Source organism: Akebia trifoliata, chromosome 14, assembly GCF_017979445.1.
Source record: "Akebia trifoliata isolate Shusen 1 chromosome 14, ASM1797944v1, whole genome shotgun sequence".
Classification (NCBI taxonomy): domain Eukaryota; kingdom Viridiplantae; phylum Streptophyta; class Magnoliopsida; order Ranunculales; family Lardizabalaceae; genus Akebia; species Akebia trifoliata.
In genome coordinates, this window is record NC_141388.1 from 4,922,875 (window position 1) to 4,946,603 (window position 23,729).

The 23,729-nt window shown below is 36.6% G+C and overlaps 2 protein-coding genes across 3 annotated transcripts; both read right to left on the bottom strand.

Moving 5' to 3' along the window:
* Window positions 1-2,004: 2,004 nt before the first annotated feature.
* LOC147385715 (two-component response regulator-like PRR37) lies at window positions 2,005-9,637 on the bottom strand. Of its 2 annotated transcripts, none has more exons than XM_086421990.1 (10): window positions 9,414-9,637; window positions 9,001-9,066; window positions 8,473-8,853; window positions 6,218-6,379; window positions 5,957-6,090; window positions 5,463-5,609; window positions 4,403-4,589; window positions 3,847-3,922; window positions 2,807-3,512; window positions 2,005-2,408 (listed from the first exon to the last, which is right to left on the bottom strand). In XM_086421990.1, exons 3-10 carry the CDS (start codon window positions 8,792-8,794, stop codon window positions 2,343-2,345), a joined length of 1,800 nt encoding a protein of 599 aa, XP_086278116.1. In that variant the 5' UTR covers window positions 8,795-8,853; window positions 9,001-9,066; window positions 9,414-9,637; the 3' UTR covers window positions 2,005-2,342. The 2 variants fall into 2 exon arrangements, with proteins under 2 accessions (XP_086278116.1, XP_086278114.1); XM_086421988.1 differs by having other exon boundaries at window positions 3,847-4,330.
* An 8,318-nt stretch (window positions 9,638-17,955) lies between these two features.
* On the bottom strand, window positions 17,956-23,092 carry LOC147385716 (putative adenylate kinase 1, chloroplastic). Its single transcript, XM_086423521.1, has 4 exons — window positions 22,661-23,092; window positions 20,819-20,959; window positions 19,104-19,358; window positions 17,956-18,377 (listed from the first exon to the last, which is right to left on the bottom strand). Exons 1-4 carry the CDS (start codon window positions 22,976-22,978, stop codon window positions 18,234-18,236), a joined length of 858 nt encoding a protein of 285 aa, XP_086279647.1. The 5' UTR covers window positions 22,979-23,092; the 3' UTR covers window positions 17,956-18,233.
* Between the last annotated feature and the right edge of the window lie 637 nt (window positions 23,093-23,729).

Consider the following 23,729-nt stretch of genomic DNA (forward strand, 5'->3'; position numbering starts at 1 on the left):
GTTGCCAAATACATGTCATCAATAATTAAGAAAAAAAAAAAAAACATTTTACAATAAATATTCTACAGGCCATTCTACAAGCCATCTACCAGCCATCTTACAGTCGATGCAACAGACGAGAGAGGGATGAACCGTCGGCTGCCGAAGTTGAGGCAACCCACAGCCACGGCCGCAGCCGCAGCCGCACACCCGTACAATCGCAAATAATTGCAAGAGAGAGAGAGAGAGAGAGAGAGAGAGAGAGAGAGAGAGAGAATGATGGAGGGAGGATCGCCGAACGCCGGCCGTTAGATTTGAGCCCACCGTCGCAGGTTGGCTGCAAGAGATGAGAACAATAGTGAGAGGGAAAGAACGAGTGAGATTAGGGTTTAAAAAAAAATCTTATATGGGTTCGGTTTTTGGTTTGGTTCGGTTATATATAAAGTCTGAATCGAGAACCGAATCGAATTCATCGGTTCTTCATTTTTCTATCCAAAACCGAATCATTATCAATTTAAACCGAACCAAATCAATCCAAATCTCACGGTTTGGTTCGGTTCTCGATTTGAACCGAATTAACTTGCACCCCTAATACAGACTGTAGTTGGGAGTCCAAGGAAATAAAAATTGCTTATCCTTGTTTTTAGTACCATGGGAGGCAGAAGAAGGTATCATTGAGTTAGATCAGCACTGAGAGTGAGAGTGAATGGTCATTGAATGCAAGGATTTTTTAGTTATGAGCCTTACTACAGTGACCCAAAATAACACTGGAAGTAGCACTCTGAGCTGTGTAGTGAACATGGATTGTCCTCGAATGTGTATCACTCTTGTATCTCCAGAAAGAGTCATGCTGGAGTAACATTGACTTTTATATCGTTTCACACATTGGTGTGCACAGAACCATTAGATGCGTCTCACTTGTATCTCGATGAAAAGCATCTATGGTTCTGTACACACGTCCACATCAGCAATATGTGAAACGAAGTGAATTTTAATGTTACTTAAGCATTTTCCCTCTGGAAAAACTGAAAAAGCATCTGTGGTTTTGAGCTCACTTAAGAGTGTTATTTCAAGTCATTTTAGCATTTTTGTTCAGTTCAAGAAAGATTGAATTTTATTAAAAAGGTCCTTATAACAAAAAAGAATAGGAAAAATTTATACAAACAAAAAAAGTTAAGTAGGTTGGTGAAATTACCCAAACTTGTGTACATGATTGTTACTTGGGGAAAGATAAAGTTTTGTGGTGGGGGGTGGAGGAATTTAAATATATATAATGTCACATTTATTAAAATATTTACTAATGTATATTATTTGTAAATTATACTCATTCTTATAGCAAATCAATTAATTATTAGAAGTAATGGCATTTAAGAAATTCAAAAAAAAAAAAATAAAAAATCTGGGAGTGTCCATAGATTTAGTTGGTAGCAATATTGGCATGACAATTTTAATTATAAGCAACTGGATCGGCAGACCGAGTTACCACCACCGATCTCATTAAAAATAGGCTCAACTATAGTTTTAAAAATAGAAATCATTAAAAGCAAGCTTGCCAATAATTTTTCAAAAATAAAATAAAAAAGTTGGATGAATTGCGAGCAGACCATTGGGCAGCCTGGAGAAGAAGGCTGTCCAGCTAAAATAGTTCCAAACTCATATGTTATATGGTGAATAAAGGCTATATTGCCAACCCCAGTACCTCTGACGTCTGAAGAGAGATTACATATTATAAGGCCGACAACAAGCCCTACCAAAGGAGGAGGAGGAGGAGGGGCAACACGACTCAATCAAACATCTTTTGGTGTTGACAGGCACCCAATCCAACTCTAGGCAGGATTAGGTGCTTTTAAATTAACATCAAACACCTTTTGGTGTTGACAGGGCACCTAATCCTAACCCACCTAATCCTAACCCAACCATAGGCAGGATTAGGTGTTTTTTAAATTAATTTCCTTCTTTTATAGTCGTTTAAGAATAAAATAAAATAAAGTAGTCCAAATCAAAAGAAAAACTCGATAAAGAAGGTTCGAGGAACAACACACCAACTTTATTTAATTAGGAAAGATAAAGACACCCTTTCCAAGAGTGACCCACCTTTTCCTTGTGGTAGTAATAGTAGCAGTAGTCGTCTAAGTTCCACAATCATACAAAACAGTGTCAAAGATGACTTATTTTTTTTATCCTTAAAAGAGTTAAGGGTAGGATTAAACCTACAAATCATACACCACCATCACAAAATCTGAAAAATTCCGACCCTACAATCACAGCTATTGCTAGGCTCCTCTAACCAAATCCGCATGCACGTCCAGGCACAAGGTTAGGATTAGGAATTTGCTTCCCTGCTTGTGTTTCCGTACACTCTGTCACACAAATTGCCCATGAACTCGAGCTCGTTGTTCTGCCAGCTTCTTCCTACTTTGGTATCGCACCTGAAAACAAGACACAGTTAAGACCCATTTCCGTCCAATTCTGTTCTTCCAGAATAAATTTCATGGATAAGAAGAAGAAGAAGAAAAAAACGCGTAAAAACAATAGTAACTAGCTTTCACAGGAGAACTACAAAAACATAGACCAGATCTCCACATTTTTTTCAAATGATTTAGCATACTTCGGCCAACGCAACATGATGGCCAAAATGTCCCCCTTCCCACTACTCAATACAGCAGAGAGTCAATTCAACCTATTCAAAATCCAAGGCAGAGTACTTTTTTTTTTCCTCCAGGTTTACACACGGAAGATGACTGGCTTGATAAAGAACATTATCCGTTACGACAACCATGATTTCGCCACTAGAATAAATGTAAATGCACAAGCTAAGGCGAGTTACCTTTTTCTCAAAGCACCGATCTTTCCTTTTCTGACGGAATTTAGTCAAGGCAGCCACTCTCTGTATGAACCGGTTTTGATCCACTCCACTCCCACTACCGCCTTCAATTCCGCTTTTTCCAGTCACCCCATTACTGCTTTCAATTCTCATACTTCCGCCATTCAAGTCTATGCTGCTTCCATTTCCATTCAGGATGTAGTTCCCAGCATTACCTTCAATGGCCCTGCTAAACATTTTGGACGACCCACATTGCAGAGCGGTTCCTGCCATGTTCAATGATAAGTCATCATGGTCTGGTGGTGGCTTCTGTTTCTGCATGTTGCGGAGGTGGCGGTGATGGTGCCACTGGACTTGGACCTGCTGATGCACGGCTCTTGGTTGTACCACCACTGCATTAACTACCGCGTCATCAGCTTTCAGAGGCATGACTTGCAGAGGTAGACATGTATGGCCATTCTGCATAGGTTGAAAGGTGGAGGGGTGCAGAAATCTTGCTGTCAATGTGGATGCCAATTTCTCATTGAAAGATGCTGGCTTGTTAAAAACATTTTTGGTGGTGGAGACCTTGTCATTGTTGGTGCTACTCTCATTGGACTGCTGATTGAACATTGATTCTGTTTTATTTGCTTCTGAGCTATTATTAAGTAGTGAACAACTTCCAACATTTCCCATAGGAGCCTGGTTAGTAGTAGAGGCAGCGCTGTACCTGCACGATAAAGGACAATATTTAAAAGAATCATGATTTCTGACTCTCGGCCCTCTTGACATACTCCCCCATACCCTCCTGATGTGGCATGTGCATTGAATCGTAGTTTTTTTCTCGGGATACACAACTGCACATATTTATGGGTATGTGCAATTGTGCATCCTGGGGAAATCTAAGTTCTCTGCACATGCCACACCAGGAGAGTATGGGGGAGTATGTCAGAGGGGGGAGTCATATTATCATGACTATTTAAAACATTTTGAATGTCTAAGCACACCCGAGAATTTGTTTACAAAAATTAAAATAAATGAGGTCTTCAATTTGAACTTGCTACCTTGAGAAGGCTGAAAGGTGTGAAAGTTTCAAAACATTGCGGACATCATGTGTGGTGGTGCCAACATCTCCAATTCCTGTCAACCTATTTAAAGTAAGCTCGAGAGATGGTAATTCTTTAGCATCAGAATTGGCCTTATCTATAATCTCTGACATCTTGGAGAGGCCATTGGGAGCCTTAGAGATTCTGCTTTCTACATGAGGGTTGGTTATATTGGTGAGCAACCCTTTGTGGTCAGCAGCTTGAACCCTCAGCTCACCACTAGGTTTCCCATTGTTGAGTTCCAGAAATTCTTTATATGATAGCTCATTGTCTTTATTAGGGTTTGATTCAGGCAATTTCTCTCTCTTTGTGCCCATTAGGTCAGCACAAACATTTTGGCTCAGATATTCATATTGTAAACCTGGATTTCTAGGTATTCCTATCTCCAAGTCCTTGCTCATGGCGACATTTTCTGAAGAATGCAATACAAAACAGAAAGATGCTAGAATGGTGAAAGATCAAACCAAAAGTTACAGTAAACAGGGCAATGCACAGGAGTACTTTTAAGGCATACCAAGAAGGTTTTTATCCTGTTTCTTGCACTGTTTCTTTGCAGTGATAGGTGCCCACTTAATGTCGAACGTTTCAGGTTTTGGATGGATAGCCAGGGCACAGGTTCCATCTGGGGGATCGGCTGATTGATCCCATGGCGACCTTGGTTGGGGGCTGTCAACTTCTACTGAATGTTTTGTCCTGGATCCCTGAAAACAAGAATACAAATATACTCGATATCTATCAACATTCAGGAATCATAGTTTCATTTGTTTCTAATACCCAAAATATTCTGAGAAGGATATGACTCGTGTGTAAGAATCAAATTGGATTGTAAAATCATAGTTGGTTTCAACACTTGAAAGCTGTGAGCAAGTGATGAGCAAAATAACAGAAAACACAAGTAAATTAAAATCACAACATGTTTAGTTTAATAAATAAGAAATGCATACTAAAGCTAGCAAACCTATAGCAACCAATGAACAACTAAATGGATCGCCTATGTAAGCTTAAACCTTCATCTCCAGGAGGTTAGTGGTCTGACCTTTCCCTTTGGGCGTTAAAGGTGCTAAACCTCCTGGCATGAATCCCCAGAAGGTGTGCAAGGTGCATAACGAAGACAATTTTTAGTTTAACTATAGGTAAGTCATATTAAAACTGGAAAACTGAGAACAACAAATGAACAAGAGAAATTTTGCTGGATAGTGGCTATCTCAGCATCCTTTTTATCTCTTTCATTCTAATAAAATTTTATATTTCTATAAATAAATAAATAAAAGTTTGCTGGATCATGCACCATTCTGGTCAAACCATAGTACCATTTAAGCATGGAAGAGATTAGCTGAAGGAACATCCAAGGTTTAAAATCTCATCTCGAGGAAATTGCTGAGACAGTCTCGACCAAATCATTCCAAGACAATTTGAAACTCCCCGAAACATTGAATGTTTCAGGATTAATGTCTCGTTCCGGTCTCAGCCAAAACAGGAATGTCTCAGATGAAACAGTCTGAAACGGTACAAAACTTTAAACCATGGGTATATCAAATAAAATCAGTCATTCAAAAAGAATTCATATCTCATACCTGAGTGCCACTTCCATCGTCACTTCCATCCGTGACATTCAAACCAATTCTACCATTATAATCCTCATCATTGCTGCCAGTTTCAGCACACTTGGATTTTGCAGATTTTGGGGTCTGTATACCACTTCCACAGCGGCTAGCACTAGACTGAGAAAATGATGAGATGTCAATGCAAGCTTGGAAGAGCAGAAACCAACATCAGTTGTGATCCCAAAATAAGTAAATAGTGAACAAATGACAGTATGATTTAGATAAATAAAAATGTAAAAAGAAACTAGACAAGTCTCCTTAACTGCAACCTGGTACTATAGACTGTTATAAATTTTACAAGTGAAGACCATTATATTAGTACATCTGAAGAAGGGAATAGTTAAACGAAGTGTGCCCATTAGCATCTCTATGCCTATAGCTGTGTATTTACCCGAGGTTGAGGTCCACAATTGATTCATGATATATTATCTCATATCTGAAGTGGACAAAACATAGCAACTCACACTGTGACATCTCTTCCAAACATGCTGCCAAAGGTTTTTAAGCTCATTCTTTCGAATAGGCTTCAATAGAAAGTCAACGGCACCATTTGACAAACACTTAAAGACAGTACCCATAGAATTATGGGATGACATCACTGAACACAAAAAAACTCATCAGGTGTAGCAGTTAAAAGTATCAACTTTGTAAAAAACAGCAATAGTCTTTGGCCTCACTTCCACGGCAGGAAAAGTAATGAAAGAGGTAAAAGAAAAAATACTTACTAATCACGGGAATATTCTTGTAAGTTTTGTGGTTCATAATCTTGCCTAGAAGACCAATGCCGGATAAACTAGGCGTGACTATCTCAGTTAAGACAAGATCAATATGACTGGTCCAATCATGTAAGATTGTCCAAGCTTGTAGACCATTTGCAACAGCAGTAACTGCCAAGGCCCAATTAAAAACTAAGAGTAGGAGAATCAATAAAGTACATGCATTCAATGGATAAAGACTTTTTAGTTGTAGAAGAAACAAGTAACAAGAATATATTGTAAAATACGGAGATATTTTTTAGCTCTGAGAAAGCACAATAGAGCAGCAAACAGTTCAAAAATGCTACATCTAAACTTATCCATTTTTACAAAGGTATCCATCATTAAAGATATCTCATTCCAGAAAATGTTGGTCATCAAAACTTAGCAATAATATAATATTATTAAAAATCTCTCAAATGAATCAGGAAGAAAGATAGAAAGATCTATTATTAATTCCAACAAATGGAATTTCTAAAAACAATAACTAACTTCAAGTTGTCTTCCCAACTCTCATATGATCATTTTATTGCATCCATACCATGGTGTTAAAGAAATTTCACGGATGGAATAAAGCACCTCAAGAAATCATCAACTCCTCAAAACTATTCATGCCAAGATTTGAGCATTTACATAGTGATTATAACTTTATTTTGAGAAGCTTCCTTAGTTTTGTTGTTTGATAACTTACTTCCAAATTCAAGTATCTTCTTTATATTATTTTAATATGAATAGCTGGAAATGTATTGGTGGTTAAAAAATAAAACAAAACAGCAGGTAGAGAGGGATGAGATTTCTCGAGATACCTCAAAATGTCAAAAGAAAGGGGACAAAAATACAGTACTGAGAACCAGAATATATTCATGGATCGCCATTCCCTGTTATCAACAAAACTTTCAAGGTTTTTACATGTTCCCTATCAAGGTTCTTTAATTATAACATAGAGAGTGAAATCTATCAAGATTTTATCTAGTACTTTCCTCCTAATATTAGCTATGTGAATAATAGGCACTGAGCTTATTAGACAAAAAAAAACAAGAATAAGTAATTGCTTAAATGTACCAACTTTTCCAAACATTTATATTTGCATTGTGGATAAGTGGAGTGAATTGATATCCCAACTATTGGATCAGTAGGTGGGGATCATGGTTTTATGGGATTCGAGAATCATAGATAAAATGGATGGGAATGTTACTTTATACTAACTATCTATTCTCTTAAGAATGAAGGAGATCAGCTTCTAAGGATTATCCCAAATCTGATTGTGTATGGACCAAATGAAGTAATAATAACTTATTTTTTGGAGAAAATTATAATTGGTGAGAGATTGAGGGAATCATCCTTGGATCTGGGAGTCAATTCCAATGCCATACACTTGTATTATAAACAGAAGGGCAGCGGTAGAGTGAATACCAGTATGAAAGGCTTTGCTGATTTGTTGATAGTTATGGCCACTGGACCTTCCTTCCAATGAATGGATCTCACTTCACATGGTCTAATCACCAATGCCTGAGAGTAAGTTTGCATGGTAGAAGTCCCATATCTCCTTAGAAATCTTCAGGAAAATGAACACCCTTATAATCTCAGGTAGCATAGAATTTAATAATCATGACATTACTGTTAAATTCTTTTGTTCCCGTTTATCTAGATTGGATCAGACTTATAATCTCAGGAGTGGGGTCCACCGTTGTGTTTTCTTATATAGATATGCATATTATTATTCTGATTTTTTTATTTATTTCCTCCTCTTGTCAGTATGGTGGATTGAACATATGGTCATTAAAGAAATGTAACAATACGAGAATTAGAATAAGCATAACTTACACAGAATTTTTGGAAGTAGTATATTGAATATAGAAACACTAAAGAATGCATTAAGAAAATTGACATTACATCCACTTCATCTTCTACCTCATAAGAACATGAGTTCAATACACACAAGTAACAATCAGTACCATATAGACAGAGCAATAGGATCACACAAATAATTCCATCAAAATAGTGAGTAGAAATAAAAGCAAGAAAAACTTCACACAACATCTAACACAAAGAATGTTATTTTCAAACTAGGAGATCATATGGTTTATGGAAATCAAAGAATATCTAGTCCTAGCAGGAGTACCATATAAATATCCTCTTTTTTATTTGCTATAAATAAGTATATGTCTTCCTCAAGTTCATAATCATTTACAAGCAATATTCATCTTGAAGGGTTAGCAACAAACCTTCATAACTACAATTCCGAAGCAATGCACTGACTACGTGGCGTGTTGAGTCATCACTTTCGACCAATAGAACCTTTAATGACGTAAGAGGGAGAAACCTCTCCCAATGGATCAATGGCCCTTGAGACTGCTGTTGTGGCAGACCAACCTGGGTCCCTTCTCGTTCCTCATTTACATTTATTGACTCATCTTCTTCAAAAAGATCCTGTACCTCACCAACAACTCCATTCCTAACTTCCTTGTGCTCATATCTCACGTCGTAATTTAGTTCGGCCAACCCTTTAGCCATGGTACCAATGGTGTTCTCTGGAACACTCCTCATCAACTAGATTCAAAAAGACCAATGATGATGAAGGATCTCGATTGAATCGGTATCAAACTCTGCTTCACACAAGAAAACTTGCACATTCAGTATGTCTTCAGGAAATTATCTTCAATGAACATAAACTCTTCAAACTAATACCGGATTCAACAACAACAACAAAAATTCACAGACAGCAGATCCAGGGTAAGACGAATACAGATCACCTTGAGTTAGACTCCAACGATCTTAATCTGCACAGAAACAACTCAAAGTCCTATAAATCGATATACCTGTCCGACCATAGCAAGATATCAGATAAAACTAACAAAATTTAAACCCCAAAATCTACTCAAACAAATAAAATTGGTTTGCAATTAGGAACCCAAAAATTCGAACACAGGATCTAGAATATTTTACATAGGAAAACCATATTCTCTGCAGAATCTTCAACAGAGAAAAAAAAATCGAAATCCTCAACTCACAACAAAATTGCAATTTCACTTAGAAGAAAAAAAAATCCAAAATTACTAAGAACCTTCACTAATCATCCTAAAAAAATCTAGATGGAAAAAGATCATCCCAATTTTCTATAAAATTTTCAAACAGAGAAAGAGAAACATTGGAATGATATAAATACCATCAAAGCTCCATTCATGGAGGGCTAAGCATCCATCGTCGAACTCGATCGAGCTGAAAAAAATGCAGAAAGAATCCAGATTAGGGCCAAAATGGCGAAATTCGAGAACTTCAAAGCTTTATTTCCGGATCGAGTTCTAAAATTTTCTAGGTTTTTAGTCTCATTTTAATGTTGAGAGATGAGTTGAAGAGAGACTGCGAAAGCAAAGCTGAAGTGAGATAAAGATATCGAAGATATCAAATTCAAGATATTTAATCAACCAAACTTGTCTGACGTGGAACTAATGGCTGTGCGTAGCCTGTAGCGTCGTAACAGAGCCACGTAGGATTATTGTTGTCCCACGTGGACGTCTTAGGAACAATAAGTAGTCTGAGCTGGACAAAATCTAAAGCTCGAAGATCGCGACTTCTAACCACATCTAAATTGATCCTCAAATCACGACTTCACCACGTGACTAAACGCATGCTCAGTTATATATCAAATCTAATACAGGAAAATATCGCACTTTCTTACGTCAGCTGATGTAAATGCAGAAGAAACTAACAGCGGTATTAACGGAGATATTTTTTTTCAAAGACATAATTACCCCTTTGTAGCTCTTTTGTTTCCACAATAAATTTTGAACTAAAAAAATTATGAATAAACCCCACCAATGATTTTGTTATAAAATCACACAATGGGATTTTGTCATTATAGTATTTTATTTTTTTTGAAAAATTATTTAAAGGGCCATCGTGGAAGGGTATTTTTGTAAGTAATTCATAAGTTTTCAATGATTGCTTGGCAGGACATTTAGGCCCTGTTCGTTTGGGCTTCAAAAGCCGGCTTTTTGAACTTTTTTGACTTTTAAGCCGAAGAAGCCAGTTGATCAACGTTCGTTTAAGCTTTTTTAACGCTAACCGATTAAAAAAAAAGCCAAAAAATGGCTCATTTTAAGAGTCGTCCCGTGCTCGCTTCTAAGTTGGGCTCTCGCGCGGAGCTAATTACCGAAATATAATTTAAGTGAAAATACCGAAATACCCCTGACCTTTAATAAAATTTTCGAACTGATTTTAACCTAAATCGAAAGAGAATCGAACTGATCCTCTTCGTCTTCTTCGAGCCGATCGATTATCAACCCTTTCTCCTCTCTCAACTTCATCGCCTTCAACCTAATCGATCGATTGTCCCTCACGTTACAAGAAACGAGAAACGTTTTACGTTTCTCATCTTCTCCAACAAGTTCGCCCAATCGACTGTCGACTGTCGAACTCAACTTCGTCTCCTTCAAACCGATCGAATCTCTCATCGATCCTTGTTGCAGAGATCATTTCCTCCCTCTCTCTCATCTTTTCCTCATAACTAACCGAGTAAAAAGCCCCAACGGTGACGGCAGATCTCGTCTCATCTCATTACAGGCTGCCATTAACGATCTCTTCTGTAACAGCAGCTCTCGTCCCTAGCTTTCCTCCATTAACGATCAATTAAGGTATTGCTTTTTAATTTATTTATTTTTATTACTGATTTTACTGTAAATCAAATTGGGGAGTTCTTTTTATTATGGATTTTATTGTAAATCGACTTGATCTGTGAATGTACTATGGTTCAACATATGACTGATCTCGAACCTTGCAATCGACTTATATTCAGCACCTCTTCAAGTGACACACACTTCTCTGTCAAAATCTCTCTTCCATCTTTTTGGTAGAATCTGATTGTTCAATGGTATTAGAATAATAGGCGAGCTCGGTATCCATTGAAATAAAAGAGTGATTTTGCAACACAACAATAAAACCAGTTGTGTTTTATGGAGCTCATTGTTTAGTTGTTTGTGAAGGAACTATGATGCAACCAGTTTTTTACAAAAATGATTGGATGATTTTTTACCAAAATTTTGTACAGAAACATTATGAGAGCAGATGAGAAAAATGATTGGTAGGGACATCCCTCCTTTTGCTCCAATTTATAGATGAAAGCAGATGAGAAAATTGATCTAATTTAAGGTAAATTGGATTTCATAATTTTCCAACCACATCCATTATTGATCTCATTTTCTAGGATTCCTAAGTTCAACTCACCAAATATTTTGTTCATTCCCCATAAGAGTTTTTATGACAAATTTCTAGAATTCGCTGAAATTTTTTCCAAACCTACTCTCCAATTGAAACCATAAGAGCTTTGACTGTGTTTGTTATCTTCTTGAACATGAATTTTGATGCTGAAAGAGGAAATAATTAATTATTTTTAAGGATTTAGATGTCATATGAAACCATTTACTCCTAATCATGGGACCACCGTTGGGTCTTTGGATTGAACTAATTTACTCCTAAACATGGGCATTAATTTTATGACATCTATATTGTAATCATGCTAGTATGTTGTTTTACTTTCTTGTAATCATGTGGTTTTCATTCTCTATTTTTAATATAAACTCTCTTTAGATTTGTATGACTTAAAGTTTATATGATTAAATGAGTAAAAGTTGGAGTGACAATAGCATCTCTCAATATTTATGAAAGATACTATTGGCACCAACTTTTACTTTTCTCTTCTCTTAATCCAATAAGCCTGTTAGTTGAATCTCTGATGTATTTATTCCATTAAAGTGTTCATTTAACGACAAATAAGATCTTATGTAGTATGTGTCTGCACACGCAACGGTTGACCGATGGGTTTAGTGTATTGTTTGATATTTTTAACATTTATTTACAGTGATATTTGTTTATGATAATTATTTGTTTGCTCATTATTCTTGTTGTTGTTACTTATATTTCAGAACGTTTTTTATTCCTTATTCTTATCCATTACTTTTCATTTTTTTTTAAATGAATAATCAAATTGTCAGATGCCGAGACAAAAAGTAACAGAACCAAAAGAAATAGAGTCAAAAATTGATTCCGCAAGATGGACACCCTATCTTCATAAGATTTGGGTTGATATCTGTGTGAATTGGTTAAGAAGGGAAAGAGACCCGGTACTTCATTGAATGTATCAGGGTATTCATCTCTAATGAAGCAATTTCAGACAACGACCGGGCTTAGTTACACAAAGAAACAACATAAGAATCATTGGGATAAAACGAAAGGTATTTGGGCTAGATGGATTAAATTAAAAGCATGTACTGGAGTGGGTTACGATGCTGTTAACAATAAGATATTGGCGAGCGATGAATGGTGGAATTCTTGGTTGGAGGTAATTTTCGATTAGATTACCAAATAGGAATATTACGTTTATCAATTCAAACTTATAAAACAAGTTTATTTATTTTGTAGAAAAATAAAACTGATACACAATGGCGTTATGACGGACTGGAACATGTTGAAGAGTTGGACATACTATTTGGAGGGACTTATGCTACCGGAGAGTATGTTGCAAGCTCTTGTAATCCTGGTGTGCGTCCATCCACTGAATCATCTAGAGCAGTTGAGCACGAGCTTCGGGATGATGATGATGATGATGATGATGCTGCGTTTGTTCAAGAAACGCAACCACCAGAGTCCCAGCCATCAAGGTCCCAACCACCTATCGATATTAGTCCTGATTTTGATGGTGATGGTGATGGTGATGGTATCCCTCCATTTGTTGCACCATCTCGCATGAAATCTAGAAGTAACCTAGATTTTCAACACTCCAAACGACAAAAAATGACGAGTGCAGCTATGTTAGGACGACAAATTGAACGCTTAGTTGAAGCAGTGTCAACGAGGACGAGTGCAAGTAGTGCAACACCCCCACCACCACCTACACAACCCGGTAGCATTAAGGAATGTATTGATTTGTTGGATGCAACAACAGAAATCATTCCTAATAGTGAGCGGTATCGATTTGCACTGAAATTATTCAGTATGAAGAAGGAGTACAGGCAAATTTGGTGTATGCTGAAAACAAATGAACTCCGTATTGGGTGGTTGGATGGCGAAATGGAGGATGCTCGAGTTCATCATTCCAAATAGTGTGTGATTTTAATATGTTTGTGTGGTTTTAATGTGTTTTTTGTATTACCATCTTTCATTGATGGTTATAACTATATGCCACCCCTATGGTGGTATGACAATTCCTGTTTATTATTTTATGTTTTCCTTGGATTGTGTAATATGTCCGTTACGTGGTGAATGCTATTGACAATGTTTATTATATAGTGAATGTTAAACATATTTATCTTATTATCTATATTATTTGAATGTTATAGTTTTAAATGAATAATTTGTAGTTATGTATTTATACAGACTTATGGATTCCAATGATGATATTTCCACCCATGATGGTACGTCTACCGACGATGATATATCCAGTAATGATGAAGTTCATGACGTGAATGCTGTAGATGATGATTTGTCGTTAGATATTTTGGTAACAGGTACCATTGTTGCAATGCATCAATACGTGGACACATTTATTTATAGAGAACCACATAGGAATTCTTGTTATACTGGAGCAGATTATGTTCGTGATGTCATTGATGGACTTGGTAACACATGCAATGATTTATTTAGGATGGAACGACATGTTTTCTTAAGTTTGTGTGACATATTAGAAGGAAGGGGTCTGATAAAAGATGAAAAGAAGATATCGATCCAAGAACAAGTTGCAATGTTTGTCTACACCGTGGGTCACAATGAAAGGCATAGGGTACTTAGGGCTACTTTTAAGCATTCATTGGATACTATTAACAAATATTTTCATGTAGTTCTTAGAGCTTTACTTGAAATATCAAAGTTTTTGATCGTTCCTCCTAATCTCAACGAAGTCCCTATGCATATACGAACCAATGAAAGATATTGGCCATATTTCAAGGTATTTTCTCAATGATTTTCTTTATTTATCATTATTTATAAATAACGTCAAATATAATTAATTATATTTGAATTATGTAAATATAAGGACTGTGTTGGGACGATCGATGGGACTCACATCAGTGCACATATCCCGTTCGTGCATCAAAATAGATTTCGAGGACACAAAGGCATAACACAAAATGTTATGGCCACTTGTGCGTTTGATATGACATTTACACATGTCGTAGCTGGATGGGAAGGATCTGCTAATGATTCTCGTGTGTTCCTTGATACTATTGCGAAGCCATCATTACAATTTCCACATCCTCCTCAAGGTTAGTTTTTTTAAGTAAAGATAAAATAAAATATTGAAAATGTCATTATTAATAAGTTGTCGTTTTTTTTTCAAGGTAAATATTATTTGGTCGACTCTGGATATCCATTGATGGAAGGCTACCTCGCACCTTATCGGGGTACAACATATCATTTACAAGATTTTAGAAGAGAGTCAAGGTCAAGAACAGATAAAGAATTATTTAACTATATGCATTCTTCTCTTAGGAATGTCATTGAACGATGTTTTGGGGTTTTAAAAGCCAAATGGACAATTTTAAAGCAAATGCCACGTTACAAATTTCAAACACAACGAGATATTACATTGGCTTGTATGGCACTCCATAACTTCATAAGGAAGCATGCAATTGCAGACGAAGAATTTTTACGTTTCGAGCAAGAACAAATTGTGGAAGATGAAGGGGGTGCATCTGAACATGATAATAATAATGAGCATGTAGATCGTCGATCTCGTGTTACCATGGAGAGGACAAGGACTGGAATAACTAATGCATTATATGCTGCTTATGATAGAGTTTAAGAACTTTGATATATTTTGAGTTTGTTATTAATGAAAATTATATATATTTTTGTATGACATTGTAACACTTTTGATTTCCGTATAGTATGTATTTGTTTGAATATTGTGTATGGGATGTTATGTGGATGTCGGATTGTATATAAGATGTTATGTGAATGTCGGATTATATATGGGATGTTATGTTGATATTAAATTGTGTATTATACAGGTATTTTCTTTATCAGGAAAATTTCATATGTCCATTTTTAAGAGGAAGTGCTGCCGAAATTTCGATAAAATCATAAAATTTATACATTGATTTAAATTGAAAATAATTATTTTAATAATTTTTTAATAGAAATTATATATATATTAGTGTAATTATATATTTATTGTATTCTTCTGATCATTTTTTGTGCATTCTGGATGTATTATCAACATTAAGGGTATTCTGGTCATTTTACCAGAATCCAGCAATAAAAAGCTATAAAACGAACATGCTTTTTTGACTTCTGTGTTTCTGTAACGAACAGGCTTCTGCTGAATATGGCTTTTCAGGCTCTACGCTTCTGCTTCTCCCAGAAGCCAGCTTCTGGAGCTGGAGCTGGCTTCTGTAAAGAACAGACCCTTAGTAAATTTTTTCTTTCTAAATGATCCTTGGATCTCATCTCCTACATTTCTCATTATTGAATGTCCTACCTATTCGAATTCATTGTTTTCATTCAAAAAATGGATTTTTAACATCTCAATTGAGTTTTCAAGACTCCATTTCATCAAAAATGATTTAAGAAAGAAGAAGACGTTATTTTCAAACATTTTAAAGATGTATGTAAAATAATTAGGATTTTTTTACTTTTTTTCTTAGTTTTTAGATGAAAGTCAATCAAGAATGCTTTTTTTGTATTGAAATTATCTAAACAAGCCCTTATCTCAAGTTTTTAGTCAACCTTTCTATGTATTTTAATCAAAAAAACTTAAAACTTAAAAATGGATGGGTTTTAAGTTCACCACTTTTTATTTAGTGTGTGTTTGGTAACACTTCTAAAGTTGAATGGAGGTGGTCCGCCTTTAAAATTCAAACTTCATAAGCTTTATTTTCATTCATATTTAAAATTTCAGAATTAAAATTCAGAAGTTTTGAACCAACGATAGAGGGATGTTGGATGAAACTTTTGAAGTCTGATTTTTAGTTTCAGACTTCAGATGTTTCCAGACTCTAAAACTTCACAAAGAAACCCTTTCGCGAGGGTCTTTTAAGTAATTTTTCCTTTCTTTTTTAATATTTATGAATTCACGCAGTTTTTGGTACACGACTGATGGGGAAAGAGCACAGAACCACAAATCTTTTTCTTGTGTATCCTGAAGAAAAAGATTTATGATTATGTGTCCTTACCATGTCAACCACGTACCAAAAACCGGCATTCCTTGTGACTTTACCTTATCATTACTCGGTAGACTATCGTCCCCAAGACCTAGACCATCTGATGGTCATTGAGATTCACAAAATATGTGGATGATAAGGTAGATGCCTTTATCGATTGTTTCAAGTATATCCGGAATGGGCAGTGAGATAATCAATTTCTCTTCTAAGTTTTATTATCATGGTTAAGGTTTGAAATACTTTCTTTCCCCCTTTTTTGTCTTTTTTAACTTTCTTTTAGATGCTATAAGCTACACTTTTCCTCTTTTCGAGATAATTTAAAAAATATATTTTACTTATATTTTTTTCTATGAATATAAATGGAGATAATTCAAGGATGAGGTATATATATATATATATTTTAAATCTTTTTTAATTAATGTAAAGTACTTATCCTAATAAATTGAACTATCACCCAATTAATTGGATAACTTTTTGGATCAATTATAGTTTGTTTTAAAACATTGCTTTAAAAATGATACTGTCGCAATTATTTTATGCAATCCATAGCACATGATTTTATTTTAGAGAAGTGCTGGAGTGACCTCAAGATTGTACCTCATATCAGACGTCCTGATGTGAAAGTGTACAAGAGCCATAGATGTGTTTTCACCTTATACACAATCACATCAGCATGTGCCATGTGGGGTATAATCTTAAGGTCTCTTCAGCATTAATCTTTATTTTAAGGTTGTCATGGGTGGTTGTTGGAACTTCAATCACAAATACCACGGTACATCTTGAGGTCACTTCAACATTATTCTTTATTTTAAGGTTGTCATGGGTGGTTATTGCAACTTCAATCACAAAAGCCACACTTCGACATTGTTCTCTATTTTAAGGTTGTCATTGGTGGTTGTTGTAACTTCAATCACAAATGCCACACGTGGAGGCATAAATTTACAGGATCACAATTTAGTGATGCTGATGGAAGAGCATCATGTTAATAAAGTAAATGTAGCAAACTAACGGCAACTGAAATGAGTATGTTCCTTAGTTGGCGATGATCCATCTCGCTCACACTCATGGGTAGCGGATCCTAGTAGCCTGTGGCCCCCCTGACCCCACGTTGGGATCATGGTTTTCAATCTTGGTTTCTTGTCTCATTTCATTCACAAATGACACCCACAAGACTTGGACGAATCATCTCGTTAACTCTACTAATACGAGGTCTCTTCAGATGTTTTTGTGAACCAAAAGACTCAAGGTTAATATTCTTTATCTCGGACGAGTTTAAAGAATGTCAGAGTTGTTAATTATAACATAGAAGTTCAAAGGAGGTGACTCATTCAAAACTAGACACATCTAAGCTACCTAGGTCAACAGATATACCCTGGATGAACCAATATCAATGATTCTTTATAGACAAATCGTTGTGAAAGAAAGATGAGATAAAGATGCAATGGCATGGAATGGTGTTGGGGCAAATATCATCTACAAATTAAAGAGTAGAATACACATCACCAAATGCTTGTAATATTAGAGGGGGGAAATAAAAAAAAGCGAGAACCCATCTGCAAAATCAAAACTTAATGCCACAAAATCTCTTTATAAGATAAATCATCCAAACAAATAACAACAGCAAGAAATAATTCAACATCCTTCATCTTTTGTATGCCAAACTCCATAAGCCCAACTCACGGCTTCTCTCAATAAATGGTTAACTGGATTGCCAGCTTTTATTTCAGGAAAAATAATGTCTTTTACTTGTCAAAATTACTATGCATGTACATTTTCCATGCGAATAATGATGGAGACTCACCTTGAGAATCTACCAACTATTTTGTAAAAATTCATGCCACTGCAGACTGCTTGTCCTCATGATCGTCAAGATTCAGAGCTTGCAGTAGCTTTGGCCAGGTTTCTGGGATTCCACCAGGTAGTTCAAACTCCAACAATTTCCCTCTGCCTCGGTAGAACTCCTCCACAGGCTGGCTCTGCAGGGCCAACACAATTTCTGATGAGCTAGCAAAGATAATTTGTAGAAATACCGAGTTAGATATTATACTAATGTTAGAGGAGTTCTAACTAAATATTTAGAAGTATGGAGAGTATCTTGTAATTCTGAATAGTTAATAAACAAATAATGAGAGAGGGACTGATTAGCCCTAATCTTTCCTCTCTTTTCTCTCTAATTTCTTCTCCTTTCTCTTCTTTCTTCAGATCTGATTTGCAACAATAATAATCATAATGAGTGAGACCATCATCAGCATTTTCAGGTCAGAAGCAACCAAGTATGTCAAGGATTCTACATACGGTGGACAAGCAGCTTGTAACCAAGCACTCTCTACAAAGAGAAATGTGATTAAAGACCCCTAGTAAAGGTTCTAGAAATTGGCAGTGAGCTGCAGAACACTATGGAGCTCTCAGGGGTGACAGTGACCAGTGCAAACAAGAAAGAATTGGGTAAGGGTTTTTCATGATTTCCTAAATTTTCAGCACCTTTATATATTGCTCTAGGGATGTATGATTAATGAACAGATGACACACACCACACTGCCTTTTTATACATTTTAGCAGTTTATATCTTCTCTTATGCCAGTGTAGAGACTTTTGCTCCTTTTTTAAGCGCCCCAAAAAGTCCTGGGTATACTTCACTTCCAGAGCCAAAACTAACGACAACTTCATTATAAAGAAAACCATTTGAGATGATAAAGCAATACCATGTCATTGTATATACGAAGCCGTTCTTTCACAACTTCTTCTGTATCGTCAGATCGAGTGATGAGCTTTGAAGCACAACCTGGAGGGGGCAGAAGTGGAGCCATGTATATCCCTTCAGCTTTAATGGAGGCAACATTAAAGTTGCCCCCACACTGGCTGCAAATTCTTCTTCCCAGGCATTTCTCAAGTAGTACATCTTCTCGAAGCTTTAAGTTGACTACCAAGTCTATGTCGGTTACTCCCTCCAATATTTCCTTTAGAAAAAGAGAGGAAAAGCAAATATAATAGATGACAGAAAAACAGGCATGAACGGAATCTACATAGTAACAATAGAGGTTTTACAATGTGATAGGTTCAAGAATATTTCCTATAATAGTCTCTGGAGTTCGTCATACAAGATGCACATGCTTAATAATCAGACAGCCCAATGAATAAGTAACCACTCTTTAAATTCGGAAACACCACTCATATGTCCAAAAATGTCATATCAGTTAGAATTTATCTGGCAATTTTTCACAGAAAATTCAGTCCCGACTAAGTCTTGTGGAAGCAAAGCGAATGTAGCAAATGATATGGCAGTGTACATGGATTTGGTTTTGACCTTTGAAATTTGATCTACAATCAGATAGTCACCTCTTACCCTGGGATTATAGTGGCAAATCAATGGGAATTAAACGATGACAAAGATATCTAAACTACCTAGGAAATATTTTACTTTACTTCTTCCATTTTTTATTTTTATTTTTTGATAATTGATGGGATACTTGGATTAGGGAAAGGAATTGCCAAGGGAAATGGTAAGAAACTCATCGGGTCAGCTACCTAGCCAGTCAATAAGAAGGTTATGCCACATAGTGAAGGGGGGAATCCCCCATTCATCAAAAACAAGTATACTTCCTTTACTGTTTCTCCAAATGCCCAATAATTTTTTTCGAAGAAAGCAAATTAAAGGAGGAATCATAAAAAATAGGTATTCTCACGCCACATGGCTTAAGATTATGGTGACTTAACTAGGTAGATAATCTGCAGGTCCTCTAACATTATACAAGATACATAGCATTTCTATTTTTTATAACTATTCACCTAGGAGTCCAGTAAATAGAAGTGCTCCTAGGACCACAATATTGCAATTTTAAGATCCTGAGATTGATTTAGTTTGGCTACATAACTCCGTTGAGGTAGCTTAGTGATTTTGCACTTTCCAGATTGATTAGTCTGCAGTCCAATTTTTATCTTTGTGTGATATATTCATCGAGGAAAAAAAACAGCGTAGGTGGCTGGGGAGAAAACAAAGCCCAGTGATGGATCCCGCCGAGGAGGTTTCTTGACCAGATCTGATGCACAACCATCAGATAAAGAGACCAGTTTCTGAAGTTCTCCCCATGGTTTTTTTTACTGACCAAAAAATAAAACGGATCTGTAGGTAAGAATCACTCGATTGGGTTGATTTTGGTCTAAAAGGTCTCCTAGGTGGGATCCATCACATAGCAGATCCCAAACCCTTTCATGTACGGCATGTTAATGACAAGGCAGGGAGAATCACTTCGACCCATTCTCCCATCCAAATATAAGTACCTCAGTACCCCCAAAAGAGAAGCCATGCTCAGGGTGGACGATTACACCAACTTTGCTTTGAACATGAATTCCAAATGGATATATGAAACCAGCTTTAAATTTTGATATGCCTACACTTTATCGTAACAAAGGTTCTTACCGCTTGTCTTACTGTACGTGGGAAACCATCAAGAATGAATCCTGATTCACCCTTAGCTTCTCCAGCTTCAAGCCGCTTAGACAACAAACTTATTATAATTTCATCAGAAACCAACTTCCCTTGGTTTACAATCTCTGCAAGCTGCAAAAGGCAAAAAAGAAAATAAGTAAATGAAGAAAGAAAAGGCAGTAGAACAGTAGCTTATTGGTTTTCTTTTTTCATTGGGTGTAAGAGAGTAGTTTACTTAAACAGCAATGTCATATGTTCTTACTTTGCTTCCATAACTGTATTTGGATCTCAAAAATATTTAAAAGGCTCATGTGATAGAAAGTTAACCACTCAAAGCCTTTCCAACATTGACTTGTTTACATAGCTAATCTATATTACCTTTATAGAGGGTTGTGCATCAAACACAGGTTGCATATGAGAAGTCACACCTATATGCCATAAAAGGTTGGAATCAAGGCAAATTGAAGATAATAATCATCCTATCTATCATAAACCAATCAGCTTGGTAACTAGTGTTGATAAGTTTGTGGCAAAAACTCTTGCAATTTCTCCAAGATCAATAATTGATAAAGAAGAGGCCGTACCAAGGGACATTTGTAAAAGGCAGATTTCGGGTTGAGGGAGGAAGTACGCAAAATCGACATGGAGACAACTTATGATTGTAGAGTGGTGCTTTGTTGGTTACCCTATGGGGAAAATGGACTTCGGGGATATGGGAGATACTATCTATTGGAGTGTGTTTCTTTTGGCATCTTTCACCATTTTGATTAATGGGGCTCCAAAAGGTTTCTTTGGCATTTTTAGAGGCCTAGACAAGGTGACTCTCTTTAACCTATTTTCTTTATTATAGCACTTTGTAAGCTCTCGTGCTTAGCAAAAGAATATGGTAGAGGAGGGTTCTTTGGAAGCTTATGTCATTTGCTATTTGTTGGGGGGTCTATGGAAGGAGAGGAACAAAAGGATCTTTGAAGGAAAGGAGCATCCCATGTAGGAGGCTATTACGTATAATGATTTTAGAGGCATCTTTTTCGAGGAGTTTAGATGGGACTTTGTTTGTAGAGAAGGGAATTAATCTTGTTTTACTTCTTTCGAGGGTTTCCTCGACCTCTTATTAATAAATTGAATTTTTCTATAATTAAAATATAAAAAAAGGTTGGGTGGGTGGGCTAATTGTTTCCCACCTTCAATTTGCTGAGATACCATCATTTATCAGAATGCTTCTAGAGACAAAGCACTAAACCTTAGGTTCTTACTAGATAGGGAGGTTGAAAAATGTGCAATGCTTCTGAATGGGTTGCTTGAGATTCAAATCCAAAGCTAACTCTTAAGGGTAATCACATTCAAAGTTTAAATTGTGTTTCATTAAAAAAAATTGATTATGATGCAATCCAAAGGAACACGACATAACCAAGCATCCAAATTGAAATGAGTATCAAACAGCATAAAGATCAAAAGGGAAAAGCTAATTACAGGTGGAAAACGTGCGAATTGTCCAATTTTATAGGGGTTGGTCATTTATGAATGGTTCAGTTGGTTTGAGCTCTATAGGTTTCACCAATCTTATTAACCAAATGATATCGATCAATCTCTAGGCTTATTGAAAAAATGCCGAAGATCCAAAAAGGGGGTTTTAAGTTTAAATCCTTCGACCGATTAGAAAAACCTAAATTTTCTTTTGGTGTCAGAAAGCATTTTTAGAGCAGTTTGGCTCTGAAGATAATTTGTGATAATCGATCTATGCAACTAGATCTCATTTGTGTTCTGCTAGAAATGAACACTAACATCAATTCAAACAAAGAATAACAACTAAATGAAAACGAAATCCTAACAGACCTGTTGGGAAAGGGGACCAGAGGAGGAGAGCTCTTCACGAACAAGATCACCAGTAGCGATGTGAGGAACGCCAAGGAGATTAGAGAGGCGACTGGCGTAGGTGCCCTTCCCAACACCAGGGGATCCAAGGAAAACCCATTGGACATCTCTGTCGTTGGGATCTCTACGTGGAAGGAGAGGTTTGTGAGGGAGAGATGAAGGGATGCGAAGGTCAGTTTCGGAAGAAACAGTTGAAGATAAGCTCCTCTTTATTAGATTAGAAGATGTTGATGAGAAGGACAAGCCTTTCGCTCTTAAGAAGCGATTTAAGACCGCCATGAAAGGAACTTGGAGGAGCTGCTCTTGTTGCGTTTAGAGAGAGGATGTTGGAACTTGGAAGTAACCTAACCACTGTTTGGGTGTAGGGATGTTGGAGTTGGGTTCACCCCAAAAAGCATGGAACCCGACTTTCATGGCTTTTTAACTTTTTAAGGGAGATGCACGTGCATCCACATGCTGATGTCGGTGCTCAAAGTATTACCTTTTTTTTCTATTTTTTTTAATAACAAATTTTTTTCTCCCATGAATGTATTACATACTATATTTAGGGTATATTTGATTGCATGGAAAGTCACTTTCCATGAAATTTGAAATCCATGGAAAATTAGTTGTGGAAAATAGGTAGGGTTGGAAAATCAAATTCCATTGTTTGATTTCACATGGATAAAATCATGGAAAAATATGAGAAAAAAGAAGAAGAGGAGAAGGAGGAAGAAGATGATAGGAGGGGGAGAGGAAGAAGAAGATGACGAGGAAGAGGGAGGGGAGAGGATGTGGCGACAACGGTGGCGGCCACAACGACGACAACGGCAGCGACGGTGGCTGCCACGACGGCGATGGCGACAACGACGACGGTGGCGGCCACGATGGCGACGACGAAGGTGGCGGCCACGACGATGACGACGGTGACGACGGAGGTAAGTGAGGAAGATGGGGGGAGAACGTGGTGGTAGTGGTGGCGGATGAGGTGATGGATGGAGAAGAAGGAGAAGAAAAGAAAGAAGAAAAGAGATAGAAGGTGGTCGGAGAC

Bases quoted from the DNA above. Each gene is read 5' to 3' on its own strand.
- LOC147385715 (XM_086421988.1), bottom strand. From the start codon at position 8,794: ATGAGGAGTGTTCCAGAGAACACCATTGGTACCATGGCTAAAGGGTTG. The intron at 5,610-5,956 runs GTGAGTTGCTAT...TCATTTTCTCAG, and splicing joins TTTGGAAGAGATGTCACAGT to TCTAGTGCTAGCCGCTGTGG. The intron at 4,331-4,402 runs GTATGCCTTAAA...TCACCATTCTAG, and splicing joins ACAGGATAAAAACCTTCTTG to CATCTTTCTGTTTTGTATTG.
- LOC147385716 (XM_086423521.1), bottom strand. From the start codon at position 22,978: ATGGCGGTCTTAAATCGCTTCTTAAGAGCGAAAGGCTTGTCCTTCTCA. The intron at 20,960-22,660 runs GTCTGTTAGGAT...TGCCTTTTGCAG, and splicing joins CTGGTCCCCTTTCCCAACAG to CTTGCAGAGATTGTAAACCA. The intron at 18,378-19,103 runs GTATTGCTTTAT...TTGGCCCTGCAG, and splicing joins TTCGTATATACAATGACATG to AGCCAGCCTGTGGAGGAGTT.